We start from the raw sequence: 25,458 nt of genomic DNA, 5'->3' as shown, positions 1-25,458 counted from the left end.
TTCGCTGTCGGGCTCAACTGCCATTTTGAGGAATCCTTTTCCCGAGATGGACATTACCCATTACGTTACCGTCTTTGAACGTTGAACATCCAACGTCATCCCGAGGCGTTCGCATCATTCGTTTCATTCGCGACTTAAAAGAGGAATAACGCGATGCAGTACTAAGCTGGTGGGAATATTCTTTCACAACGACGCTTGTTTTTCCCAGAGTTACAATTGTGTGCTCTCGCTATAGTCTCGTTTTCAATTCAACACATTGTCGTATTCGCCATGAACCAAGAACAGTTTGAGAAGGAACTCGCCCGCCAACTCGAGATCAAAGACCAAGCGCTGCGTCTTACCCGATATAAAAATGGCATATCAATCGACAGCAAGAAGGCGAGATTTCCAGGTTTCCGCCAACAGAAGCGCAATTTCAAGGCCGGACAGCAAGTTGAGCCGGGTGCGCTTCCTCTGAGTGAGGACCTGGTGATGCATGAAAGCGTGCCCATGCAGCTGGATGACGGCATCACTCTTTACAGCGACATTTTCCTCCCGGCAAGTTTCCAAGATCTGGACTCAAGATACGCCGATCCGGTACCAGCGCTGGTGGCATGGTATGTTTCCGGGTGCTGTATTGTTGCCTTTGGAATTAATCGTCATCAATAGGAGTCCCTACGGAAAGCAAAAGGGCACAACGCTGCTGGACGATTTTCCATTCCGCGCTGGCGTCCCCAAAGAGCACCTCTCCGGCTTGCAGAAATGGGAAGGCCCAGATCCCGACTTTTGGTGCCCGCGAAATTACGCAGTCATCAACGTCGATACGAGGGGTGCGTATTCATCCGAAGGCGATCTCCTCATCATGGGTCACCAGGAGGCTCAGGACGGTGCCTCGTTCATTACTTGGGTTTCGAAACAGCCCTGGTGTAACGGTAAAGTAGCTTTGACTGGGAATAGTTGGCTGGCAATAGCTCAATGGCGCATCGGAAGTATGCGTCCACCGGGACTGGCTGCCCTCGCCCCATGGTAAGCTTTCTTTTACGCACTCAGAGGGCAGATCTAGCTAAGACCATGAACAGGGAAGGCTTTTCCGACTTCTATCGACACCACATGTTTAGTGGCGGAATTCTGTTTCCGGGTTTTCACGAATCAATTTCCAGTGGGTTCTTTTCAACTGATGTACATACCATTGTTGGCAACCTGCTCACTGAGGTGATCTGTAGATACTCTGGCGACTCAAGGAAAGCTCGAAGACATCACCTCTCACGGTCGTGAGCATCAGCTCTACGATGCGTATTGGGAGGACAAGGTTGCTCACCCAGAGCGTATCAACGTGCCAGTCTATGCTGCTGCTTCATGGACTAACCCTGTGCACACCCCGGGAACCTTTGAAGCATGGGAAGCCGTCCCGGACACCGTTCCCAAGTGGCTCAGAGTCCACAACTCCCAAGAATGGCCCGACTACTACGAGGATTGCAACCAGAAAGACCTGCTCCGCTTCTTCAACCGTTACTTGAAGGACCAGAAGAACGACTGGGAGGCCACGCCCAAAGTCCGTCTCAGCGTACTGCATTTCGGCTTGGTGAACCAACTGGATACGGTTGGACGCCCAGAGTCTGAATTCCCTCTGGCGAGGACGCAATACACCAAACTCTTCTTACAGAAAGACAACACTCTGTCACTCGATCCTGAAGCCGCTGAATCTGCGTTGCCCTATGATTCCCAATCTGGAAAGCAGACTTTCCTCTACCAATTCGACAAGGCCTGCGAGACGACTGGGTATTTTTGCGCACATCTTGTGATGTCGTGTCCGGAGCATACGGACATGGATGTCTTTGTACAAGTTGAGAAGCTGTCGGCTCTCAAGCATCCCCAGGCTGTGCAGACGATCAAGCCTCAGAATGTTGTATTGCAACGACTTTTGAAGTTCATGCACGACTGGAATATCCTTCCTGGTGGTGCCGGTATGGCCTTTCACCGGGGGCCCAGTGGATGTCTGCGTGGCAGCTTTGCCTTGAGCCGCGATGAACAGCGCAGCAAGGTATACAAACCGCATTACACATTCACGGAGAAGATAAGCCTTAAGAAGGGTGAAAGGCGAGCTCTCGATATCCTAATGAGCCCTAGTGGCATGTTCTGGGAGGTAAGTCACCGCACGGCCCAAGCTAGACACAAGCGTATGCTAACGAATGTCTTGAATTTTATAGAAGGCGGATCATCTTCGGCTTACGATAAAAGGCAGTGCGGTTGTCCCATTTGCTTTGCCAGGTTTGGAGATGCACTCGACCGACAACAAGGGCTTGCACGTGGTTCACTGCGGTGGGGATGGTGAGGAAAGCTCGCACCTGTTGATCCCAGTTGTGCAGTCATAGTGGTCTTAGACCACCCAATTTATGTTCAAGCTAGAGGAGTTGAGAGAAGAAACGTCGCGACATTAGGGTGTGATCGGTATGATTCCTGACCCTAGCTCACCACCGCTATAGTTAGTATAAAATAATAAAAAATAGTGTTTTTGAGGCTACTTTACCGTATTAGGTCTATATAAGTTAAAACTAGGCTTAATAAAGGTTTTTAAGGTTGTTAATCCTCTAAGCTATTATATTAGACTAAAATTTAGCTGCTAAGTAATAAGATTAATAATAAACCTACCTAGAGAGGTTTAGTTACTAAGGATTCTAAGGTATAGATCTAATAATACTAGGACTATTATTATATAAGAGTATTAGTTTTTAATAATATAGTAATATTATATATAGCTAGAGAGAGCTTAGCTAAAAGCTTCTTCTAGCTTAAGATACTTATATAGTAGTATATTAATATATTAATAAGGTATACTATTTATTAACTTAACTATTAAAAGAAGTAACTATTAATATAGATATTTTTAATACTTTTAAATAAGTATTTAATGATAATAATAAAGAATAATAGCTTATTATAATCTTATTAATTATCTTTAAAGAGTATATTAATGATAACTTTAATAATAATAACTCTAATAATAAGACTTTTATTATTTTTAATAAGATATTAATCTACTTAGGTAGCTTTTTAGTAATAACTTAGATTATAGAGAGGCTATTAGTAAGGTTAGATATAGAGTTTATTAATACTTTCTATATATTAAAGTTAACCTTCTTTATGCTAATTTTATAGTTTTAACTTTATAGTATTAAAAACTTAAAGTTCTAGAGCGTAGAGTATAAGTTAATAATCTTTTTATATATTATAGACTTTAGAGAGCTTTAGAGGAATACTTCTTACTACTTTAAAGTTACTTAGAGTATAATATTAAATATCTTCTATATTATACTTAATATACTTATAAAGCTATATAAAGAAATAGTAGTTTAATTAATAGAAGATAATATCTTAATAGAGATTAAGTTAGAGCTAAAAAATTAGGCGTTTAATAGCTATATAAGAGTAATTAATAGCACCCTTCTATCTACCTATATACTTTAAAGTTAGTAATATTAGTTTTTTAATAAGAAAGGGAATCTCTTATAGAATATCTTTATAGTAGTAAGATTTAACTATACCTTTATATATATACTTATTAGTATAGAGGGTAGTATAAATAATAAATCCCTGTTTTTATATACTTTAGCGAGGTTGTTTACTTTACTGCTAGGTAGATTTTACTTAAGTAATATAAGCTTTAGTAAGAGGTACCTAGGGGTTATTACTCTATTTATTAGTAAGTAGTATTACTTATATAACTACCTTAATTTCTAGTAGTAGCTATAGATAAGGAAAGAGCTATATAATCTTAGCTATATAAAGCTTTATAGTATTATTAAGCGTATCTTTAGGTTATTAAAGAGGAAGTTTAAGATTATAAGAGGTATAGTATATAAGTATAACTTTAGTATCTAAGTAAAGTTAATATATATAGTAATAATATTATAGAATTTTCTAGTAAAAAAAGAAGAAGCGCTAAGAGGGTTAACGCTATAAGAGATTAATATACTTAAGAGGGCTAAAATAAAGGCAGTAATATAGGTAGGTTAATAACTAGGGTTTGAGGTATAATTTAATATTACTATATTATAGTAGGAGTTTTACTATTAATACTTTATAAGGATAAGTTTTTAGTAATTAATAAGCTAAATTTATATTATATTAATCTAAGTAGTAATTTATTTAAAAAATGCTATTTTAATTAAGGCTGAAAAAAGACCTTCTTATTACTTCTCTAGTCTACCTATTAGGCTTTATTTTTTTAACTTATTAACTACTTATTATAACTATATTAACTTTCTATAACTATATTAATGCTATAGTAGTAGTAGTAGTAGTATTAACGTCTATATGCTATTAATTAGTAAAAACTCCTATTTTAACTCTTTCTCTTCTAATGCTAGAAACCTAACTACCTTACTTAGTGCTATTAAAAAGAGGTTTAATATAAAGGTAAAGTTTTTTAACTTAACTTTAATTTTAAATAGCTACTAAATGTTAGCTATTACTAGCCTTATGTTATCTACCTCTACTATATGTAGCGCTAGCTTATTAATACTTATCCTCTATAACTTATAACCTTAGGTCTCTATTGCCTTGACGTGAGGGTATTTATTTTAATATGCTAGTAGTAGGGCTACTAAATTTTCCTTTAGAAATATTACTTCTAAGATAGCTATATTAGTAATATTAATTTAATTAGGATCTTACTACTACGTTATATATTTATACCTTTAAGTTAAAGTAATAGTTAGCACTTATGCTACTATAAGATTAGCTATTCTTAATATTATTATAGTTTATGAGAGAAGTAAGCTATTTATATTAAGTAGTAGTAAGGCTAACTACTTTACTAGAGATCTTACTTCTTTTTTAAAAAATCTTAATTAGTATACTAACTAACCTCTAGGATTAAGTTTAGTGATATTCTAGTTTATAGTAGTCTTAGAGGGCTATAAGTATACTATTAATAACTCTATTTTAAGGAAGTTATAGTCCTCTACTTATTTATACCTAAAGTTAACTTAATACTACTATAACTATCTCTCCTCTAATGTTAATATTATACTTATATAGTTATTATAGCTAATGCTAGATAGGTTTCTTAGTACTTTAACTTTATAGTATAGAGTGTTAGTATTTTAGAACTTTATTAATAGGTTTTTAACTATAAAGGGGTTTCTAGAAAACTCTCTCTATAAGATAGGTATAATAAAAGTAAATATATAGCTTAGTATATATGTCTTGTTATTATTACTTAGTAAGCTTTTAATCTTAGCGTTAAGAATAAGCTAGAGTAACTTCTGCTATGCTATAAGCTTCTAGTGAAGCTTAGGTATTATTAGTTAACTTATTAAGGGTAGAGGTAGCGTTAGTAAGGGGCTTTAGTCCTCTTTAGAGTTACTTAATAATATAGTAACTTTAATCTTATCTAGGATTACTTCTTCTACTTATATACTAAGTAGGGTCTTATTAAAGTATTATCTATTAGCTACTATTTTAAATATAAAGTAGATTATAAGGTAGATAATTAATATAATGAAAGATAGAGGTTTTTAATATTAAAAATAATATATTTAAGTAAGCTAAAGCTATTTTTAAATAATCTCAGCCTCTTAGAAGTATTAAGGGGTTAGTAAAACACTTACTGTTTATATTATAGTAATAATCTAGGCTAATAGTGACCTAGCGTGATATATACGCTACATATAGCGCTAGCGAAGTAGCCCTTAGCAGAGTCTCTAAAACACGAAAATCATACCGATCAGACCCTTAGCATTCCATGGGCGAAGGTGGCGCTGAGTGCGGCAGCCAGCCAGTAAAAGACGGTCGGCGCCGGTTTGGTATTGAAAGAGGTTTACCGGTTCGAGATTCAAAGCCCACGTGCTGGGGAGGCAAATTTTTCGTCATGAAGGGCGGCATGGCTTTTATAGACTCCCAGCGATGATCCGTGGCAGCCACATGGCTGAGCTTCCTTAGAACCGTCCGCATGTCTTTCCGTTTGCGAACAGCTGCGCGCGCTGCGATCGTCGAGCATTCATCGGCATTTCACCAACGAGAGAAAACAAAGAGAAAGAATAGGGGAAAGCTCTCATAGTCGTACGAGAAAATTGCCACATTCTAAAATCCAGCTCATATTTACTGTTAGCTGTAGCCGAAGACCAATCCTTTATCATCAGGCCCCAGGGAAGTGGACATTCACGGTGTTCGTACGGCCGGCCATCCACTCTCAAATTCTCATCCGCTGTTATTTGTTGCTTGGTCTCAAAACCTTCTTTCCTAGAACAGCAAACGACGGCAAAACAGAAATAAGCACAGACGAGAATGAGGTCCCCTCGTTTGTTCGCCATCCTGGTGGGCTGCTTTGCGATCCTAGCCGGTGCCAGCCCAAGTATTTCGGACTACCCTCCATGCGCAGTATGTCTTTCACACCCCAATCCTCTCCATTTTGACTAGAAGATCACTAAATTCTGATATACAGGTGGCCTGTATTATTGATGCGCTGCCTCAGTCGCCATGTTCAGGGTTAAACCAGACCTGCCTCTGTGCCGATCCTGTCTTCAACGAGGAAGTATCAGGTTGTGTGAAGCAAGGCTGCACCGTCAGCGAAGCTCTCAGTAAGAGAATTGCTTGACAACACTCATGAAATTCACTTTCTCACCATCAATCTAGATGTCGCAAACATGACTTGGGCGGACTGCGGCTTTCCGTTGACAGATAATACGGCTATACCGCGATACCTTACAGGATTTCTCTTCATTTTGCCCGTCACTTTTATATCCATTCGGTTTTTGAACAAAGCCATAAGCCCTACTCCCTGGGGTGCTGATGACGCTTGCGCTTTGGCTGGTTTCGTAAGTGATCCGTACTCATTCGTCAGTGTCGCTCACGAGACCAATACCTTGCAGGCATGTGCAACAGCAATGATTCCCATCGTCTATCGACGTGAGTAGAACAAAATAACCTTTTCATTCATGTCCGCAGCTGACAATCTTGGCAGTGCTGGCCCTCGGACTTGGTAGAGACATCTGGACTCTCCAACCTTACAAGATTACCGAATTCCTCAAAGTACGATGGCACCCGAACCCTTCATGCTTCCATGCTCAACGCTAAAGTCTTGCAGCTGGTTTTCACTACCCAAATATTCTACATTACCGGCTTGGCCACTATTAAAGCCTCTATGTTGTTTTTCTATCTTCGGGTATTCCCGTCCCTTCCTTTCCGACGTCTCTTGTGGGCCACGCAAGGCTTCAACGCCTTGATCTTCTTCTTATACATCATTCTCACCTTCTCTCAATGCCGTCCATTGCAGAAATATTGGCTGGGTTGGTCTGGGGATCAGCCGGGCGTTTGCATGGATTTCAACCTGCTGGTTCTGACACACGTCGGCTTCAACATTGCTTTGGACATCTGGATGCTCATCCTGCCGCTCACGCAACTGTACAAATTGAAATTGGGATTGAAGAAGAAGGTTGGAGTGATTATGATGTTTAGCGTGGGGTTTTTGTAAGTGAAAATCAGCCCCGGAGTATTGCATCGTCGCTCACCACGCCTACAGTCTCACTGCAGTCAGTGCCCTTAGAATTCAGGTTGTGGCTCACTTTGCTACTACAAACAACATCACATGTAAGCAGCGTCTTCCCACTCAGGATCGCGATTATAACTAAGATTCTTAACTGCAGCCGAAGCGCTGTGGGTGTATGTCTGGTCGCTGGCGGAACTCGATGTAGGAGTGTTTGTGGCATGTATGCCTAGCGCAAGTCAACTCTGGAGGCGCATGTTTTCAAAGACCACGAATCGTTCCAGTATGTTACATCATGAAGAACGATCAAGGTCATCAAAGAAACCACCAAACTCTGAAGACCTTTTGCTCCGGTCAACAGCAAACTCGTCTGTGGTGGACCAGTCATTCAAATAGAGCTTCGGACGGTCAGATGCGCAAACAAGATATGTGCAACAAAGATGGTACGTTTATTAGCCAGCTCTGAGTTTATTTTGATGCTCATGTACATATTCAACAGATGGATCAAACCATGGGCTGCATTAGTAGTCTTTGATAGCCTCAACTGCCTTTACATTGAGTTCAGCATTTCCATTAGGAAAACCCAAACCTTTGCTCATCTAGAACGTCCCTTAGATGTTCTCTACCATCCAATCTGTCTGTTTCTATAAATTTAGATGTGTGTTCACTCCAGAATCCTCTATTGAGTTTATTTTGGCGCTCGTAGAAGGACCCAAGTGTCTCATCATAAGAAGAAACCCGCTCCTCTTGGCCTTCGGCATTCCAAACCTCCCTATGAAGTACCTCGTTCAAAGGCAATCTGGGCTTGATCGTGTTCAAGTAATTTTGATCAGGCTTTCCGACAGTCATGCCAAATAGGGCAATAACACGAGGTGGAAGCTCTAAGAGCTCCGTGAGTTGAGCCGCATTGTTTCGAGCAGCTCCTACGTAGCACATGCCGAGATCCAGTGACTCAGCCGCAATGGCCATGTTCTGGGCTGCCAAGGCTGCGTCAATAGTCGCCATGACGAACATGTCCATTTTCTCCAGTGCAGGGCTCGGTTTTTGCAGACGCTTGGAGTTGTTTGCGAGGCGGTTGAGATCGGCGCAGAAAAGAATGAATAAAGGTGCCTGACGGATGAAGTCTTGATCGCCGGCAAGAGTTGCAACCTGGGTCTTGCGGACTGGGTCGGTTATGGCAACTGCGCTCCAGGTTTGGAGCATCGAAGAGGTGGATGCGCTCTGGCCAGCTGCAATGAGACTTTCGAGAGTGCCATCGGGGAGCGCGTCTGGGAGGTAGGAGCGGACGGATGCGTGGCTAAGAAGAAGATTCAAGGTAGGAGACCACGCCGGGTTGCTCATGCCATCTGATGGTCGATGTCCATATCTCTGTTGAAGTAGCCGGGGCTGGCCCTGGTCCATTTTGGGCATGTGGCCGGTATGGAGGTACTGGAGGTACTGGAAGATAGAAAATAGATCAAGTAAGCCTGCAACTGGCAAAGAAAAACCGCCTTAACTGGCGCATATGTTGACGCGAAGTATCGCTTTGTCGTTCGATGTCCCGCTGGGACTGAATTTCAAACTTTCGTACTTGTGTATTTGTATTTATACTATACTCTCCACCATAATAGCACACGATTTCAACGTTATCTTCAACGTCATGTTCAAAAAGGTCCATTAGGAGGATAGACCCACGCGTTTGTTTCGCGAAGAGCAGTGAATGCAGATGGCCTTACATGTTCAGTAATCCATCCAATCACTGATATTACCGAGTAGCAAGCGCAGTGCAGCCAATGATTGATATTTCCGAGGACCACTTTAGGAATCCATATTCAAACGCCAAGCTTCGACCATGGAGAGCCGGAGTAGTCCGTAGTGGGTATCCTAAAGAAGAGATGGGATGAGCACTACCTATGGCTGCTCGCTTGGGCAATCAAGGCTCGAACATGACAAATCATCTGTTACAAATCATGCTGATATTACCAATGGGTTTCGTAAATACCACCTCTTTTCTATCGTTGAAAGTGACTAGCTACATGGTCTAAATAATACATCTCAGATTAAAGCTGTCTGGGATATTGAGAAGCAATAGATAAATTCAGAACATGTAGCTGCCCATTTCAAGTTCACGGTTTCTAGAAAACACTTCGGTCGTTCCGTCGTGACAATGAGAGTTGGTCTACAGGAGCGCTCAAGGAGTGAATATCAGAGATCGCGCAGACCAGCTCTTTATAAAAGTTCATATGCTAACTTGTGTAGCAAACATGACGATATATATACCAATATCTTGCATACAATGAGTGGAGAGTTTTCACTCAAGTCTCTCAAATGTCACCTGCTCGCCTTCGATGGTGGCTTCCACACTGATTGCTTTTCCTTCCTCAATGGTCAAGATAAATTCATCCTCACCATCAACAAAACCGATGTCCATCCAAGAGTGCTGGTTATCGAACAACCCGCCAGTACCGCCTTCTGATGCAGCTCGGGCCGGAATAGGAACTCCATACATAATCCCACGAAGCGCGGCTCTGAAGGTGCCCTTAGTGTTGTACAGAGCGAAGAGAGACCTTGAACTTGAGTATGTGCCAGATGGGTAGAGACGCATTGAGCCCCCAGCTAGCGACTCCAATGAGGCTGATTGGATGCCTAAGCCCGGGTGACCGTCGTCAATGGTAAGAGTGATGTTTCTTCCATCTGGAGTCTCAAAAATACCAGCAATATTCTGTTTCGCATTCTCGGCGGCAGCGGCCTCGGCTGCTGGGATAAACAACTCGCCAATTGTGTCGCGAATCACCCAGCGAGCAGCGCCGGAGGTAATACCAGCCACCAAGATTGAGAATCCAATGCCATGGTCGGGAGAGAGCGCAAAAATGCATCCATAATCACCATTCCCGCCGGCTTTGATGTACAAATCAGAGATGCGGGTGCGGTTCGATCCCGGCGTGGCAGGGATCGCGAGACGGGTGATCTCCCAGGGTGCACCGACAAGCTCGACAAGAGTGCCGGTCCCACTAAGAGGCTTCATCCACTGCGAGGTCATGGCTGGCGAAAGCAGCTCTGAGTTGAGGATGGAGAGACCAAGAGTACGAAGGTCGGCGGCGTTGGAGTAAATTCCGCCGGATGGGTAGACTATAGGGACGTCAAGGCCATAGGACGTCACATCGGTGAAAAGCGCACGATTGATGGCGTTGACGTCAGCACCCTTGGGTACGCTAGTGGTTGTGCTGTTGAGTCCCAGAGGGCTGGTTAGGATATCTCGGACAGCATCCTCGTAAGTCTGGTTTGAGAGACGGGCGAGAATTTGACCGAGCAGAGCGAAACCTGAATCGGAGTAGACGGCATTCCGGAAGGGCGAAACGACTGGTCTCTTGTTGTCACGCATGTACGTGAAGAGATCTACAGAAGTCAGTCGATGTGAGAGCCGCTGGCATGTAAGCTGTCATACCTTCAGGAGTGATGGCAGCAAGCTCTTCAATCGTTGTTTTATTCAAAAGATCTGATTCACAAGTCAGTAACAGTCGCGCTCAGACCCAAGAGATTGCCTACTTGATGCTCCACCAGAACCCGCTTGCTGTGACGCCAACGCCCCGACAGTGATATCCTCCCAGCGGACATGTTTGAGAGGATCGCCCGATGAGTTGCCCAAAAGCTCAGGAAGGTATTTCGTCACCGGGTGACTGAACACCTCAATTCCGGCTTTGGCAATGATGGCATAGACAGTGAAGAGCTTGCTCACACTGCCGATACGCCCAATAGTCTGGTCGTTGAGTACCCCGGCCGTCAAGCCCTGCTTTCCCTCATCTCCAGCGTGGAAGTAGCTATAGAGAGACTTATTGGTTGCGGCCGAGAACACGTCAACGGTGAACACGAGGTCCGTCTTGTTGAGGACATCGCTCTCAAAGAGAGTATCGATTATGGCGGGGAAAGATTCGGTGGCGTTGAGGACAGACCGAGCATTCGTCGGGTCAAAGTTGGAAAGAAATGAAGGACCGATGAGAGGAACCTCATCAGATGGAATGGTTGCTGCCGCTGCGGTTGCAACTGAAGCCAGCAGACCGAGAAACGCAGTGGAATGCATTTGAAGTGTAGTTTCGAAGAATCGGTTCGGTCGATCTATTGAGAAGCTTATGATGAATTGAATTGTACTGATTGATTTATCTCCAACAATGCTCGCTCTTATATGCCATTGTGCATCTTAGTCAGACGTCATGATAATTGTTGTGCGCCCGAAGCTTACCTTGTGTACCAACAAATCTAACTGCCTTTGGCTCAGTCATGTTCTATCGCTTGCCTCGTTGGACAATTGACGTGCGGGCGATGCATGGCTGCCAAGGAAACGGTCGCAGAAGGATCACCTTCCAAAAGCGGATAATGAACGTTAGCGAGACTGCTATGTGATTGGACTATTCAAGTAAGAATACCCAAATGGGTAATTGGATGTCTACGGTGGCTGAGTCCAATTTCTCCCTACTAGCCCACGAATTGGGGGCTGAGTGCTGTGTCGTTCTGCAGGTCTACCCATGACTGGTTTCCCTTGCACAATTTCAGTGAGGCTGAGGAGAGTGAGCAGCGGCTCATCGATGAAGCTAGCTGTTCAGCAAGCAAGTCGCTGACAGCGGAGACCTGACGTAACTAGAAGGCTTTTGCTGTTGCTGTGCCTGAGATCAAGGCATATTATCTGAGCTAGCTTTAATGCTTTGAGCTTCAATGATGTTGTCTGTTGCATGCTAACCCGTATGATGCTGTGTTGTATGTTATCGGGAATGTGCAAGTTGACCTCATGGAAGTCGATATGGTCCTGAACGTCGACTCTTCAGAGAGACCGTTATGATTCGCAACAGGGTGACTTTTCTGCGTCAAATTTCTCATGTAGCAGTACTGTTGATTCAAGGTGGCCATTTGAGAGCTGTAGGGTGCATCACGGAACAGGCTCTTCACCAAACCCTAGGTAGCGAAAGTTCTGACAAGGTCGACGAACAGCAATTGATGCAGAGTGAATAGAACTTACATGATGGGGCACCCTGTGTATTGGATTCTAGACTAGAGACTAGACTGCCAATGACCTTTCTCTTGCGATCTCATCGTCGAAACCGACATACCGCCACCTGTTGCGCCGTCCAACTCTCGCTTCATGATGGTCACAGTCGCGCGCGCCTCAATCTGGATATACATAGGCATCCATCCTAGCCTGAAGCTGCTCGAAAGCAACTTTGTTGTCCTTGACGTAAAGATAATCCGCCATGTCTATCCAGAACTGTTCATCAACGTCACTAAAACCCGGGTTATACTTCTCAGGGTTGGCTCTCCCAGAAAGGCAATGAATTCGGAGTGCGGTCCATCGCAGCTCCAGAGCTGTCCAGTTGGGAAGCTCTTGGGGGTCTTGGGCCCAGATCCGAATTAGCTCGCCATTCTTGGGAAGGACTGAAAGGCCTTCCAACTCTTCGTAAAGCTCCTCCCAAGATTCTTGTAGGTCTTGCGGTTCAGTATCCAGGGGAGGTGCCGAGTCCATCAAGCTTGATAAGGTCGTCGTTTTGAGAAGCCATCGAACACGAAGGACGATTCCGTACTCTTTGCCAGGATCCACATCACTCTCCTGTAGTATTCGTCCCTCGTTGAAAAGATCTGACGCCTCTTCATCGTTCGCGTCTGGCGTCCTGGCCTTGACAGTGGCCTCTTGAGTCGGTGGCATGCTATCGGCATGCGCTGTCGTTGCAGTTGAGTCGGAGATGCTGGTTGAGGAGAGCATTGGAGAAAGCTCACAGACCTCTCCAGCACCCTTGCTTCGCCGGCAGTAACCCACGGGCTCAAAGGTAAACAGTCCCTTTTCCCAACACCGACGCATCTGCCCGCTGAGGCATATCATGTTACAACACTTGTCCACGATGTTCTGTTCCGCAACTCTGTTCTCCCGGTCTCTAACCTCAGACATAAATCTATCCTCAATATAGCAAGTAGTACCATATTCAAATAGGATCCGCCAGGCAGATACAAATCTGTCCATTGAGTAGAGCCATTTGAGTGTCCAAAGTGGCACAATATGACAGGCCTCGTCAGCCGGACTGTGCGTTGTCACACAGAGACCTTGGTCACGCATGATGGCCTGAAGAGCGGTTAGCTACAGTATGTCATCGTCTTCAGGAAGATACAGAACCTTCTTGTTCTCAGCTTCGTTGCGAATAACAACGCGACCTTGATTCCACGGCTCAGTCGGGTCTCTGGCAACTGAAGAAATGTGAGCATACGCTTGTGAGATTTCGCGAAAAGCAACTTACACCAATACACTAACTCTCCGACGCCCTTCAGACAATTGAATAAATCACTGTAAGCATCACACATGGTGCTAGGATTGTGAAGACGCTCATTGAGGCGCCTAAGGTACTTTATGTCCATGGCCATGAGCGTACACCAACTCACCGCCTGCTCCAGCAACTTCAAGGCACGCTCGAACCGCCTTCCATCAAGACTCGGATCTGATTTGCAGAAACCGAGGACATTTTTGATCAGTCGCTGCCGTTCTGTTAAGTCGTCATCAACATAGTCGATCCGGACGCCTTGAATGCTCTCGGGAGGTTCGTTAGTGACGCCCATGTTGCGATGCTGCAGCTACCCTAACTTGCGAGAATTGAAAATCTTATCGAAGGGTTTACGAAACTTGCAGGAATTTTCCCCTCTGTACTTGGCAGGCCACTTTTAAAGGATATGGAGGCGTTCGGAGATACGGCCTTGCTAAACCACCATCAAGGTCGGATTACCTAGTAAACACACAATCTCACAAGCGGGGACGCCCATGTTTTTGTGTACATTATGTAGAGGTTTGTCAGCCAGGCAGTGTCAGTTGGCTACCCCAGCAGTGTACCCTATGACTTTAAGTAGCGTACCTGATACTTCTATTCGTATAAGGACGACAGTAGTTAAGAAAACGATAGGGGCAGTGATAAGGATAACAACGAAGGACGACGACGATGAACGATGATAATAGACACTGCCCGGCTAGCAAAACTCCATGTATGCAATATGGTACGAGTATGGAAAAGGAGACCAAGCAACCCTGCTAGGAATGACCCAAGAGGTAGTACACACAAAGGTGCTACTACACTCATTACTGAGAAAGCCATCAAGTGCATCCATCAGAAGTAACTACAATTGTGCCACCGTTTCTATCGTCCAGTGCTCCGCGATATTGAGGGCTTATTCCGACACACAAGTTGGGGATCGTCACGGACACCATCGACGACATCATGCGTGGAAGATTAGATCGATTCGACAAAGAAGACCTAATTGAACGGCAGGAGCTTGTCCAGAGGACCTTGCAGACGTGTCTATCGGACCTGAACCTCGCAGGTGTTCGCTTTGAAGATGATATCAGGTTATTGGGCCAAGCGAAAGGATGGTGTACGCTGCTGGCGATGGACCTTGACCTGTTGAAGGGACTAGATCAGAAACTGCAGAATCCGAGTTCCAAGGTCGCCACATTCAGCCAATTTCTCGACCTGCTCATAAACATACATGAGCTAGTTTGGTGGCGTGAGTGACGTCAATTCCTTTGCATGAACTTATGGCTATGGACTAAATATGTGCAGTATCAAAAGGACCAACGGAGTCAAGAGAGTACCAACACGGTCGCAACGAGGTCGAAAGGCAGAAGGTAGGTAGAAGTCTGACGACAGCATGTCGATTACAAAAGGTTAACCATTTTACAGGCTCTAGACCGTGACGGAGGCCGCTGTTTGTTCACAAGGGCTACCTGCGAAGTGTGCCACATCGTGCCCTTCTGCACGTTGGACAGGCCAACGATGGTCCGGAAGCTGCTATCGACCATGGAACTTCTCTTTGGTGAAGGCACCGGTCCCCGGTTTCGTTCAAGCTTCACTTCCAGAAACGCGGATAACACGGCACCAGGCGAGAACAACATCGTGGACAAATGTTCCAACATGCTCTGCCTTAGTCCGGAGTTGCATCGGTTCTGGGAGAAGGGACTTCTTGCTCTAGAGCCCGTGGGCCACTGCCGAAGGCTGAAGGGTTCTGGGGACTCTTGGGAAGCCCTAGACATGAAGCTCAGCGAACTCAACCTTGATGGCACCAGTCGAGAGGACGAGGAAACCGATGAGAAGCTGTCGTCGATGTTCACCTCCGCCTCCGACACGGAACCAGTTATAACTCACTATGTTCCCAGCAAGAGGTCAAGCCAAGTCGACATGGACCTTGACCACGATGTCAAAAACCGGCGGACAGATGAGAAGGGCAAAACGCCTGACACCTTCGGCAAGGGACAACCGCTTCTCAAGCAGGACATGGACGATAGGTACGAGCACGGCATCGTGCTCCGGTTCCATTGGCTGCCTGCCACGACCTTGACCAAGCTTGACGCGAAAACCCCCCCTCTCGACACCAATCCATGCGACATACAAGCACCCGACGATAACTTTACGTCGCAGCACTATACATTTTCAGGACGTCCAGTTGCTGATGAATGTATCATCAGGATCTGGGCAAAGAACCCGGATGAGCTTCCTGACTGGGACGCGTTGCAACTTCAATGGGTTGCTCTCAGGATTCTGCGCTTGGGTGGAGCTGCTGACCCGGGCATTTACGACCCGCACTGGACCGACGACGACGAGAATTTCAGCTTTCGAGTTGAGAACGATAGTGAGTCACTCGTCCAAGAGCTTGTCGACGAGATGGCCTCATCCGCGAGGTATTCCACGAACACCTACGAATAATCCAATGCGGGCGGACAATGACAGGGACAACGACGACGACAGAAACGGCCCTTGGATCGCTGAAACCTAGAGGAAAGTCAATGTGAACCACCTCTGAGAACTATCTTCCATCGCATAGGTCCCTTGCGTGCTATGTGGGTGATGATGCTTACCAAAACTCTACATACTGTACATAGTAATATGGGCGTCTCCGCAAACTCCGCCACAGACAACCACCAACCCGCAGAATCAGACGTTGAAAGTCGCGCAGGTCGTTCTATTGGCAGCGTCCCGTGTCATCTAAACGAGCTCTTGAATGCAAGATTCATCAGCTTCTGGCACTCGAAAGCCCCGATTCTCAGCAACGTCGCCCCAATACGGGTCGTAAGTCTCGGAATCTGCGAACTTCTAGCTAAAGACACGTACGTTGGATGAGCGAGACAACAGCTAATACCACCACCACACGATCTGTTCCACGAACATTAGGCAGTTCGTGAACTCTCTGAAAGCTCGAATACTTTGGGTTGGATCCCTCAATTTCGCGTCAAGGTCCTTGAGAAGAGCAATGTCCATCACCAAGAGCGAGCACCTAGATACAGCGTTGTTCAGTACTTTGAGCTGTAGCTGGCGACGCCATCCGCCTAGAGATGGCTTTGAGTCACAGGTCTGAAGAACAGTGTCCAGAAGTTGCTGCCGTTCGGACAAATTCGCCTCACCGAGGTGACCGAGCCACTCGCGAATGATACCCTCGATCGTCGCGGTCATGCATGCCATATTGCGCTCGATCAAGCGTCAGAAGTAGTGGAAGACGATGGTGACATCGCGGGTGGTCGCTGAGGGACGACGCGGCGGCACAAGAACTCTATGCAGATTTTGTTGGGTCCGCAAGGGTTGCGAGGTAGATGACTATGAGCCATAGGCTACACTTACCAGCAGAGGACAGCTGTGGTCATCAGAACATTGCGGGTTATGCCGTGGACTGGCACTTAGAATTTGAAAAAAGAAAATCGTTGATAGTATCGGGAATCATCCAGGCAGTATGTCCTGGCAGTCTATGTACCTATCTACAGACATCAAGAAATGGGGTCTCGTCCACTCATCACTCATTAACAGCCCTTCCTTTTTTCCGGGGGCACCAAACTCCATTTTGTCCATCCCTACTTTTTTTGTAACCTTCGCTTACTGAAGCGCCTGAGCAAGCTTCTGCACCAACTGGCGGGTCTCGGGCTCCAACTGCTCCTCAGGGGGGCCGAGGACGGTCTGCAGCACGGGGATGATCTTGTTGGTGAGCTGCTGAACCGTGGGGTTCTGCTGGTCGTACAGCTTGTAGATGGCCTGGTAGATGGGGGCGTTCTCCTCGAAGTCCTCCTTGAGGGGCAGGACGCCGACGACGGCGGGGAGGACGCGCTCGACGAACTCGGGGTTGGGGTTGGTCATGATCATGCGGCAGATGCAGCCGGAGACGTTGTCAACCATGCGAGACTCCTGGATCGACAGGAGGGGCTCGAGCTTCTGGAGGATGGCGGGGTAGTGGGGGATGGTCTTGTCGGTGCCGGTGGAGTTGAAGATGAGCTGGCCGGTGGCGTAGGCGGCGTTGGACTTAGCCAGAGGGTCGGAGTCGGTGAGGCGGTGGTTGAGGATGGGGAGGAGGCCGTCGGTGAAGGGGGTGACGGCGTTGCCCATGTACTTGATGGCCTCGGCGATGACACCGACGGAGGTGGAGCGCTCGAGGTTCTCCTGGGAGCTGGCGAACTTGAGGATGGGCTTCTCGAAGACCTTCCACATCTCGGCGAAGTCGGGGCCGAGGGCGGTGGCGAGGCCGAGGATGACATCCATGGCGGTGTCAATAACAAGCCAGTCGAGCTCGGAAGAGCCCTCGGCCTCCTGCTCCTCCTCGTCGCCCATGTCCTGCTGGCAGGGGTGGGAGCGGGTGATCAGGCAGCCAAGGACAGTAACGGAGTCCTTGAGCAGGTCATCGTGGGTGAGGATGGCAGGACCGCAAGCCTTGAGGGTAGCGGCGATGTTGCGGTTGATCTCGGTGATGACATCACTATGAATTCGTTAGCAATCATTGTCATTACAGGCTTGGCTGATGAAAGTAGGAGATTGCCCATTGAATCAGACGTGATCAAACGTGTTCTCAGCACCCGCACTTTGTGCGTCTGAGTGAGCTGGGTATAACGTGTGTTACTCATCCTTTTGGGGCGGGGGAATTTCAAGACAGAATTTAAGAAATGACAGAATACATACCGCTCAGTGTCCTCAGCCCAGATGTTGTTGGTAGACTTGACGACGAGCTCGCCAAGCTTGACCAGGACGGCATCGGGCTGCTGTTTAAGAGGAATGCCGGCCTCCCACTTGGCACCGGTCTGCTCCTCGAAGAGTTGCCAAACGCGGGCGTACGAGCGCCAGAGGGTAGAGATGGCAGCCTTGCGGGCACCGTCGTAGGGGTGCTCGGCAAGGGGGGCGATGCGCTCCACAGCCTTGTCAAGGTACTCCTTGATGGCGTTGGCGTCGCAAGAGTGGGTGATGACGTCGCCGAGGACCTCAAGAGCAATCTCCTGCTCAAGGGCGACAGCGGTGACACCAGAGTAGTCGTCCATATCATCCCACTCATCCTCATCGTCGTCCTCCATCTCGTCCTCGGTAGACTTGACACGGATCTTCTTGCCGTTGGCAATGAGAAGACCCTCGGGGAGATCCTCAGGCTTGAGGCCAGGGATGTTGACATCCTCCTCGTCGAGCTCAAGGCAGTCGAAGAGACCCTTGAAGACACCGGGGAGGAAGTGAGAGAACTCGTTGCCGTAGACCTTGGACAGAGAAGCCCAGAGGATGAAGCTGGTCTCCTTGAGACGGGCGTTGTCGAGGCTGAGAGCCTCCTCGCTGGCCTTCATCAGGTCCATGACGTAGGGCTGGAACTCCTGGGCACCGACGGCGTCGGCAATGCGGCCCATGGAGTCGCAGACGGAGGAGCGGAGAGCAAGAGCCTCCTCGCTGTCCTTGATGTTGACGTACTGGCCAAGAGCGCCCATGACCTCCTTGAAGTAGGGCTTGAACTCCTCGCCGCCGAGAGCAGAGGCGATGGCACCAATGGCACCGGCAGCAGCGGACTTGACGCTGAAGTCGTCGTGGCCGAGCAGCTTGCCCATGGGGACGATCAGCTTGGGGCCGAAGGTCTTGATGAGCTGGTCGTCGAGACCCTCGCCAATGAGGGAGTCGAGAGCACCGCAGGCGGCACGGATGATGCTGATGCTCTGCTTGTCAGAGCCAGCAGAGGCAGCCTCGAGGTTGGTGAGGAGAGCGCTGATGAGAGCCTCGTGCTGAGGAGCGAGCTCCTCGGCCATCTCGTCGGCAAGGTGGATGACACCGACGAGAGCGGCGTGGCGAACAGAGCTGTCCTGGTCGTTCAAGAGCTGGATGATCTGGGGCATCAAAGGCTGGAGCTGGGTAGCGATGAAGTCGGGAGCACCCTCAGCGGCAGTACCGAGAGAGAGGATAGCAGACTTGCGCAGACCGGGCTGGGGGCTCTGGGCGAAGGTAGGGAACTGCTCAAGCAGGGGAACGATGACCTGGCGGGGAGGAAGGTCGCTGGCCAGCTGGTCGATGAGGCTCAGAGCGGTTCTAGCGGGAGAGCTGTCATCCTCGTCGGCGTCGTTGTCGATCTCGGCAACGATCTGCATGCTCTTGACCATGAGCAGGGCGCCCATGTCCTTCATGCCCTGGATCTTGAGGCGGCGGTACCTGGCGCTCTGAGCGAGGAAAACGAGAGCCTGGGAACGGGCATCGTCCTCAACCTCGGTGTTGACACCGAGCTCGATCATGAACTGGATGAGGTCCTTGAAGTGGTTGGCAAGGTACGCAGAGTCGTAGGTCATGAAGTTCTGGAGGACCTCGAAGATGTCGTTGTACTGGTCATCGTTGCCCTGGTCGATGGCGTTCTTGAGGATCTCAACGGTGGGCTGGATCATGGTCTGGATGATCTCAACGCACTCGGTGTTGTCCTCCTCGACGTCGACGAGCGCCAACAGAGCGCTGACAGCCTTGGCCGAGTTCAGGCGGACCTCAATGCTGGCAGGGTCGACAATGGTCTTGGCGATCAAGCTGAGCAGAGCCTTGACCTGCTCAACGAAGGGGAGAGGGTCGTTCTCGAGCAGGCAGACAAGGATGAAGGAGCCAATCTCGCGGTGGGCGACGTTGTCGGAGGTGTTCAGGGCGAGGAGCTCGCGAACGAAGTCCTGGCCCTCGCCATCCTCAAGGTCAACGCCGACGGCACCGGCGAGGAGACGCGACTTGGAGTGGCGGGAGGTAGAGGACTGGTCGTTCAGGATGCTCTCGGTGAGGTGCTTCTTGGCAAGCTCCTTCTTGTCAGAAGGGAGCTTGGCCCAGTGCCTGGGGGTCAGGCGCAGAGCCTGCACCGAGGCGAGCTGTCGGATGCCGGCATCTTCGTGGGAGATGGTGACCTCAATCAAGAGGAGGAGGGACTCGGGCTGGGAGTAGTAGTTCTTCTGCAGCTCGGCCGTGACTGCCTTGACCTTCTCGGTGTCGGCTGTGAGGAAGAAAAAAAGTCAGCAAGACAAATCTCGCGAAGGATTTTGTAGGGTGCAGAAAAAGCAAATTTTAAATAGGCGAGAGACACGAAGCGAAAGCAGGCAGGGAGCGGAAAAAATTGAAGAGGCTGGCTCGACTAGGTTTGGCGGCCAGGGTGGCACAGGGCGAGCGACGGGGGAGAGAACAACTTACGAATCTGGCTCGCTTGGAGCAGCTGGACCAAGTTTCCTTTATCCATCTTGAAGTTGTTGATGTCTCGACGTCTTCACGGCTTGCGCGCAAAGAACAAAAAGACAAGAGGGAAGGAGGGGCAAGGGGGAGAGAAGGGAAAGAGAAGGAGGGAAAAGGCCCGGCGCGTCGAATTTTTATCCAGAGACCAGACGTGGACGGGGTGTCGGCCAGTTGTTTTTTTTTTTTTTTTTTCTGGTTGATGCCCGAACCACCTATTACACTGCGGCCATGGGCAAAAAAAAAGTACCTGCAAGGACTGGCCACACAGAAATTTTAGGGGACCAAGGTGAAAATTTCGAGATTAGCCCCGCCACTGGTGATAAGATAACGAATCGAAGGCATCTGGAAGGGGGAAAAAAGTTGAAAAATTTCCTGCAAGGCGGGGTTCAAGTCCAGGTACCCCTCCTTACCTCATTGTCACTGTCCCGCCCGCAGGAAACCTGAGGGGTACGTCGCTTTGCTGCCTCTGCCCCTCCATTCACGTGCGTCTTGATTGTTTTTCGCTGCATTGCAGCCAGGTGCCGTTTCTTCATGCTAGCTGCTAGCATGAGACTAGTATTCGATGAAGACCTGGAGACTAACGCAAGTATAAAATCCATGCAAAGAATGACCGCCTTTGACGCTCCTCGTCGACACCATTTGTGTATTTGGATGATGCTTGGGGCCTCGGCAACGCTCCCGTCTCATCTCTATGGACCACTCACGTTCCCTCTGGCTGTCGGACAAGAATTCTACAAGCGAGGCATCCCTGGAAAACATGACTACATTATGCTCAGGGCTGGCTTCTTCAGCAATGCGAAGCCCACAACATGAGAAAGGGGTTGCTCAACGCCCTCGACCAGTCCTGACCTATGAATGAGGGGAGGCCTCCACGAAGAAGGGAACTATCCTTCGTTTAGCGAAGAGATCCTCTCAAGCCCTCACGATTCGGTGCATGACATGTGGGCTCGGGCGCGTTTCGAACCAAGATTATGCCGAAGTTCTTCACCGACATTCTGGGCACCCGGGCCGAGTGACCCACATGCAGCTCCGACTCGGACTCGGCCCCTTGTCCCACCTCTGAAATGCAGATCGGTGCCGCAGAGATGTGACGGGCCGGCGTTGACGGCGGGACAGTTTATCTTCTTCATCTCATATCTCAATGGAAGAGAAGCCAGTATGCTAGCGTCTCTCTCTTGTATTGAACATGCCACAACTACATTAACCGACGTTCATCAGCTCATGCTCTGGAAAGGAATGACCCGGACCATCTAGCAACGGCAACTTATCCAGTGGTAGCCATAAGACATTCTAAATCTTGCCAATATGTCATGAAATATGATCCGGCCGGACTAATAACGATTTGAAGCGACAAATGAGAACTCGTTCTCCGAGGCTAAAGTAGTGCAACATAAAGTGAGTGATGCGCCAATTATTCAAGGTACATACCTATCCCAGCGAGTAAGACGCAACGAATATATCAATATGATTTCAATTTCAGTAAATGCTGATTTTATTCGAATTCCACCATGGGGGTATCGGCTTGAAGAACTCCAGGTCGGTGAATGGCCAATGAGCCCTCGGCCATTGAGCTGAAGTTGCACATGCCAGCCATCATCATTGGCCAACCCCTCCTCCGCGCGGAGTACCACTCAAAGTGCACAAAAATCGCGTGACGCCCAACCTCATCTCATTAATGATGTGAATTGTCTTCTTTTTCCGCTCAGAGATGCTCATGCTACTCTAATGCACCACATCTTTTCAACAATGCCAAAACTCCCTTTTTGTGCGCAGAAAATGCCGTCCAAACGCCAAGCCATGACATATAAAAACAATGTCTCGTAAACAAATGCCGTTAACCCCTCCTTGTCTTTTTCGTCCCGTCTCTAAAGAGGTAAGGAAACGCTCTACTGCTCCTCCTGGACAACGACGCCCCATTCGTGCTGCTCGCCGCCGTACATGATGTCCTTCATCCACTTCTTGATGCGGAGGGTGTACTCGCCGCCCTCGCCGGCGCCGCCCATGCCAATCTGGACGTCCTTGCCGCGGTGGTGGATCAGGGAGATGGGGCAGACGAAGAACTGCGAAACAAACACGTCAGCAATCAATCTCCAAAACCACTTGAAACGCTCAAGGTACAACTTACAGCAGTGCCGGCCGCAAAGGACTCGACAATGCGGCCCTCCTGATCGGCCTCAATGACCTCGTCGATAGTGTACCGCCTCTCGACGACATCAACCTCCTCGCCCAAACGCTCCCTCACAAGCTGCAGCACGCTGCGCCTCGTGACGCCGTCCAAAATCAAACGGTCGTCGAGCGGCGCGGTGATGATCTCCGTCTTGCCGGTCTGCTTGTTCTTCCACACAACGAAAAAGTTGCTCGCGCCGGCCTCGGTGCAGTACTGCTCCTGGCCGTACAGCCACAGGATCTGGCCGAAGCCCCTGCTGCGGGCCTCAGCGGTGGCAAGCAGCGAGGGGCCGTAGTTGGCGCCGACCTTTGCGTAGCCGAAGCCGCCGACCCAGGCGCGGACCATGTCCTCAGGGCTGGTGTGCAGCTTCATGCCGCCGGCGGGGCTGTCCATGGTGGGCATGAAGGAGCAGATGATGTAGAGCATGGCCTCGGAGGGGGCCTGGACGCCGAGCTGGGACTGGGTGCCGATCATGGTGGGGCGGAGGTAGAGGAAGGAGCCCGGGCGGTCGCGGGGCAGCCACTTGGGGCCGTCGACGGCCATGAGGGCGACGAGGAGCTTCTCGAGCTCGGCCGGGGGGAAGGAGGGCAGGGCGATGCGGGTGGAGGACATGAGCATGCGCTCGCAGTTGCGGTCGGGGCGGAAGAGGCGGAGGGCGCCGTCGAAGCCGCGGTAGGCCTTGAGGCCCTCGAAGCACTCGGTGGCGTAGTGCAGGACGGAGGCGGTGGGCATGAGGGAGAGGGGCCCGTAGGGCTTGAGCTCGGGGACGGACCAGCCGGTGCTGGCCTTCCAAGTGGCCGCGATCATGTGGTCGGTGCAGATGGTCTCGGGCCCGGCGTTGGCGGAGGCGAGATCGGGGACGGCGCGGGGGCTCTTGGTGCGGGTGTAGACGAGCTTGGAGGCGTCGAGTTCTTGGTAGGCGGCGGGCTTGGCGGTGCCATTGCTGTGGCCGTTGGAGGCTGCCTTCTGGGGGAGGGCGTCGAGCTTGTGCTCGATGGCGGAGGAGGTCAGGTCGACGTCCTGGTTGCCATGGTGCAGGCCGGGGGAGATTGTGCCGGGAGCCATCGTGGATATTGGACGAAGGGCTGGTGAGGTGTTGAGGGGGATGTGTTGTGAGCGTGTGTGTGTGTGTGTGTGTGTGTGTGTGTGTGTGTGGTTGTAAATGTGTCTTGGATATCTAAGACGGAGGAGCGGGAGGTTTTCAACTAGAGTCGTTGACAGGTAGCACAAGTGAGGAACACACGAGAGTGTAGAAAGGACGGTAGAAAAAAAAAGGGACAGGAGGTGTGGTCTATATCGGCTTAAGGTGGGAAGGGAGAGGAAGGGGACAAAGCACAAGGATGAGGCCGAAGCTTAAGTACAAAGGGTGTCACACTTGGGGTCAAGGTTCTAGTGACAGATGGAGCAGGTGACTCAAGCACCAATGCAAAGGGGCAGCGGATCCGATCCAGGAAAGGGCGGTTTTGATTTTCAGATAGCAGGGACAGGGAGCAGAGCAACCACGACATTACGCAGCGGCGCGGAGCGTGGAGACAAGCTTGCAGTGAATTGGTGGTGGTGGTGGAGGAGGAGGATGGCGCCTCCGTAGGCGTGAGGTGAGAGAATCTGGCGGGCCCGTTCCGTTGCTGGGTTGAATCGGGACGACCTAAGGCAGCCCGGCTCATGGACGACGACGACGGAACGCCAACGGCTTCCCAGGCTCGCATTCCTACCCAGGTAGCCAAGCCGACTACACGCTGCTGCATGGTTACTGAGGTGTACATTACATCGTACACAGTGGTAATGTATGTGTAATGTGTGCGCCGTCGCTTGTTTTTGGCCATTGATCCATCCCGTAGAAAAAAGATGCAAAACGAAGGCACCACTGGGGCACAGCAACACGAACACTCGCCAAAAATCAGTTTGCCTATGAACACACACAAAAATTCCAACGAGCATCGCGGGTTCGGTTCTGGGATCTGGGATGCCAATGCCGAGCCCGAGTGCACCACCCCCGGCGGCCGGGCGGTGGTGGTCCCCACACACAGCGCAGCGCGCGTGAGCAATCATGAAGCGGCCATCATTCCTGGCGCTGGGATTGGCGATGTTGGGGGATGGATTTCAGATTTTCTCTCACATCTCATCTCATCTTGTCGCATTCTCCCGGGGACCTTTTGCAGCAGGTATCCTTCTCAAGTCCTGTTTGATAGCAGTCTGACTTTTTCTTCTTCACTGCTGCTCCACCTAAGATAAGGCAATGGAAGCAACCAAACCACAAAAGTCCGAATGATGGTGATCCGTGGATGGCAACGAAGATGAAAATTGTGAACCACCCCCAAACACCCGCCAGAGCCGGGACCATCCCACCTCACATCGGTTTTGCTGCCGTC

The 25,458-nt window shown here is 49.0% G+C and overlaps 8 protein-coding genes across 8 annotated transcripts; 3 read left to right on the top strand and 5 right to left on the bottom strand.

Annotated features, from left to right (window-relative positions):
* Window positions 1-270: 270 nt before the first annotated feature.
* CGCS363_v013828 (putative serine esterase) lies at window positions 271-2,471 on the top strand (the record flags this gene model as incomplete). The annotated part of the gene is made up of 6 exons (XM_036645677.1): window positions 271-596; window positions 649-1,005; window positions 1,059-1,138; window positions 1,203-2,122; window positions 2,187-2,307; window positions 2,467-2,471. The coding sequence occupies 6 exons, from the start codon at window positions 271-273 to the stop codon at window positions 2,469-2,471; spliced, it is 1,809 nt and encodes a 602-aa protein (XP_036489527.1).
* A 4,395-nt stretch (window positions 2,472-6,866) lies between these two features.
* CGCS363_v013827 (uncharacterized protein) lies at window positions 6,867-7,610 on the top strand (the record flags this gene model as incomplete). The annotated part of the gene is made up of 4 exons (XM_036645676.1): window positions 6,867-6,888; window positions 6,944-7,011; window positions 7,067-7,449; window positions 7,502-7,610. 4 exons carry the CDS (start codon window positions 6,867-6,869, stop codon window positions 7,608-7,610), a joined length of 582 nt encoding a protein of 193 aa, XP_036489522.1.
* A 428-nt stretch (window positions 7,611-8,038) lies between these two features.
* CGCS363_v013826 (FMN reductase) lies at window positions 8,039-8,866 on the bottom strand (the record flags this gene model as incomplete). The annotated part of the gene is made up of 1 exon (XM_036645675.1): window positions 8,039-8,866. The coding sequence occupies one exon, from the start codon at window positions 8,864-8,866 to the stop codon at window positions 8,039-8,041; it is 828 nt and encodes a 275-aa protein (XP_036489521.1).
* Window positions 8,867-9,755: 889 nt separating this feature from the next.
* On the bottom strand, window positions 9,756-11,522 carry sdnR (Beta-lactamase-like protein sdnR; the record flags this gene model as incomplete). Its single annotated transcript, XM_036645674.1, has 3 exons — window positions 9,756-10,840; window positions 10,890-10,940; window positions 10,991-11,522. The coding sequence occupies 3 exons, from the start codon at window positions 11,520-11,522 to the stop codon at window positions 9,756-9,758; spliced, it is 1,668 nt and encodes a 555-aa protein (XP_036489520.1).
* Window positions 11,523-12,599: 1,077 nt separating this feature from the next.
* CGCS363_v013824 (uncharacterized protein) lies at window positions 12,600-14,032 on the bottom strand (the record flags this gene model as incomplete). The annotated part of the gene is made up of 3 exons (XM_036645673.1): window positions 12,600-13,544; window positions 13,596-13,666; window positions 13,717-14,032. 3 exons carry the CDS (start codon window positions 14,030-14,032, stop codon window positions 12,600-12,602), a joined length of 1,332 nt encoding a protein of 443 aa, XP_036489810.1.
* Window positions 14,033-15,237: 1,205 nt separating this feature from the next.
* Window positions 15,238-16,164, top strand: CGCS363_v013823 (uncharacterized protein; the record flags this gene model as incomplete). The annotated part of the gene is made up of 1 exon (XM_036645672.1): window positions 15,238-16,164. One exon carries the CDS (start codon window positions 15,238-15,240, stop codon window positions 16,162-16,164), a length of 927 nt encoding a protein of 308 aa, XP_036489526.1.
* A 1,158-nt stretch (window positions 16,165-17,322) lies between these two features.
* Window positions 17,323-20,929, bottom strand: kap123 (putative importin subunit beta-4; the record flags this gene model as incomplete). The annotated part of the gene is made up of 3 exons (XM_036645671.1): window positions 17,323-18,193; window positions 18,394-20,689; window positions 20,884-20,929. The coding sequence occupies 3 exons, from the start codon at window positions 20,927-20,929 to the stop codon at window positions 17,323-17,325; spliced, it is 3,213 nt and encodes a 1,070-aa protein (XP_036489525.1).
* Window positions 20,930-22,808: 1,879 nt separating this feature from the next.
* Window positions 22,809-24,154, bottom strand: CGCS363_v013821 (Branched-chain-amino-acid aminotransferase; the record flags this gene model as incomplete). The annotated part of the gene is made up of 2 exons (XM_036645670.1): window positions 22,809-22,982; window positions 23,048-24,154. The coding sequence occupies 2 exons, from the start codon at window positions 24,152-24,154 to the stop codon at window positions 22,809-22,811; spliced, it is 1,281 nt and encodes a 426-aa protein (XP_036489524.1).
* Between the last annotated feature and the right edge of the window lie 1,304 nt (window positions 24,155-25,458).

Source organism: Colletotrichum siamense (genome assembly GCF_013390195.1).
Source record: "Colletotrichum siamense strain Cg363 chromosome Unknown KSG_Cg363_contig09, whole genome shotgun sequence".
NCBI lineage: Eukaryota > Fungi > Ascomycota > Sordariomycetes > Glomerellales > Glomerellaceae > Colletotrichum > Colletotrichum siamense.
The sequence above is the reverse complement of the archived record's forward strand: the minus strand, read 5'-3'. Positions and strand labels throughout refer to the sequence as shown.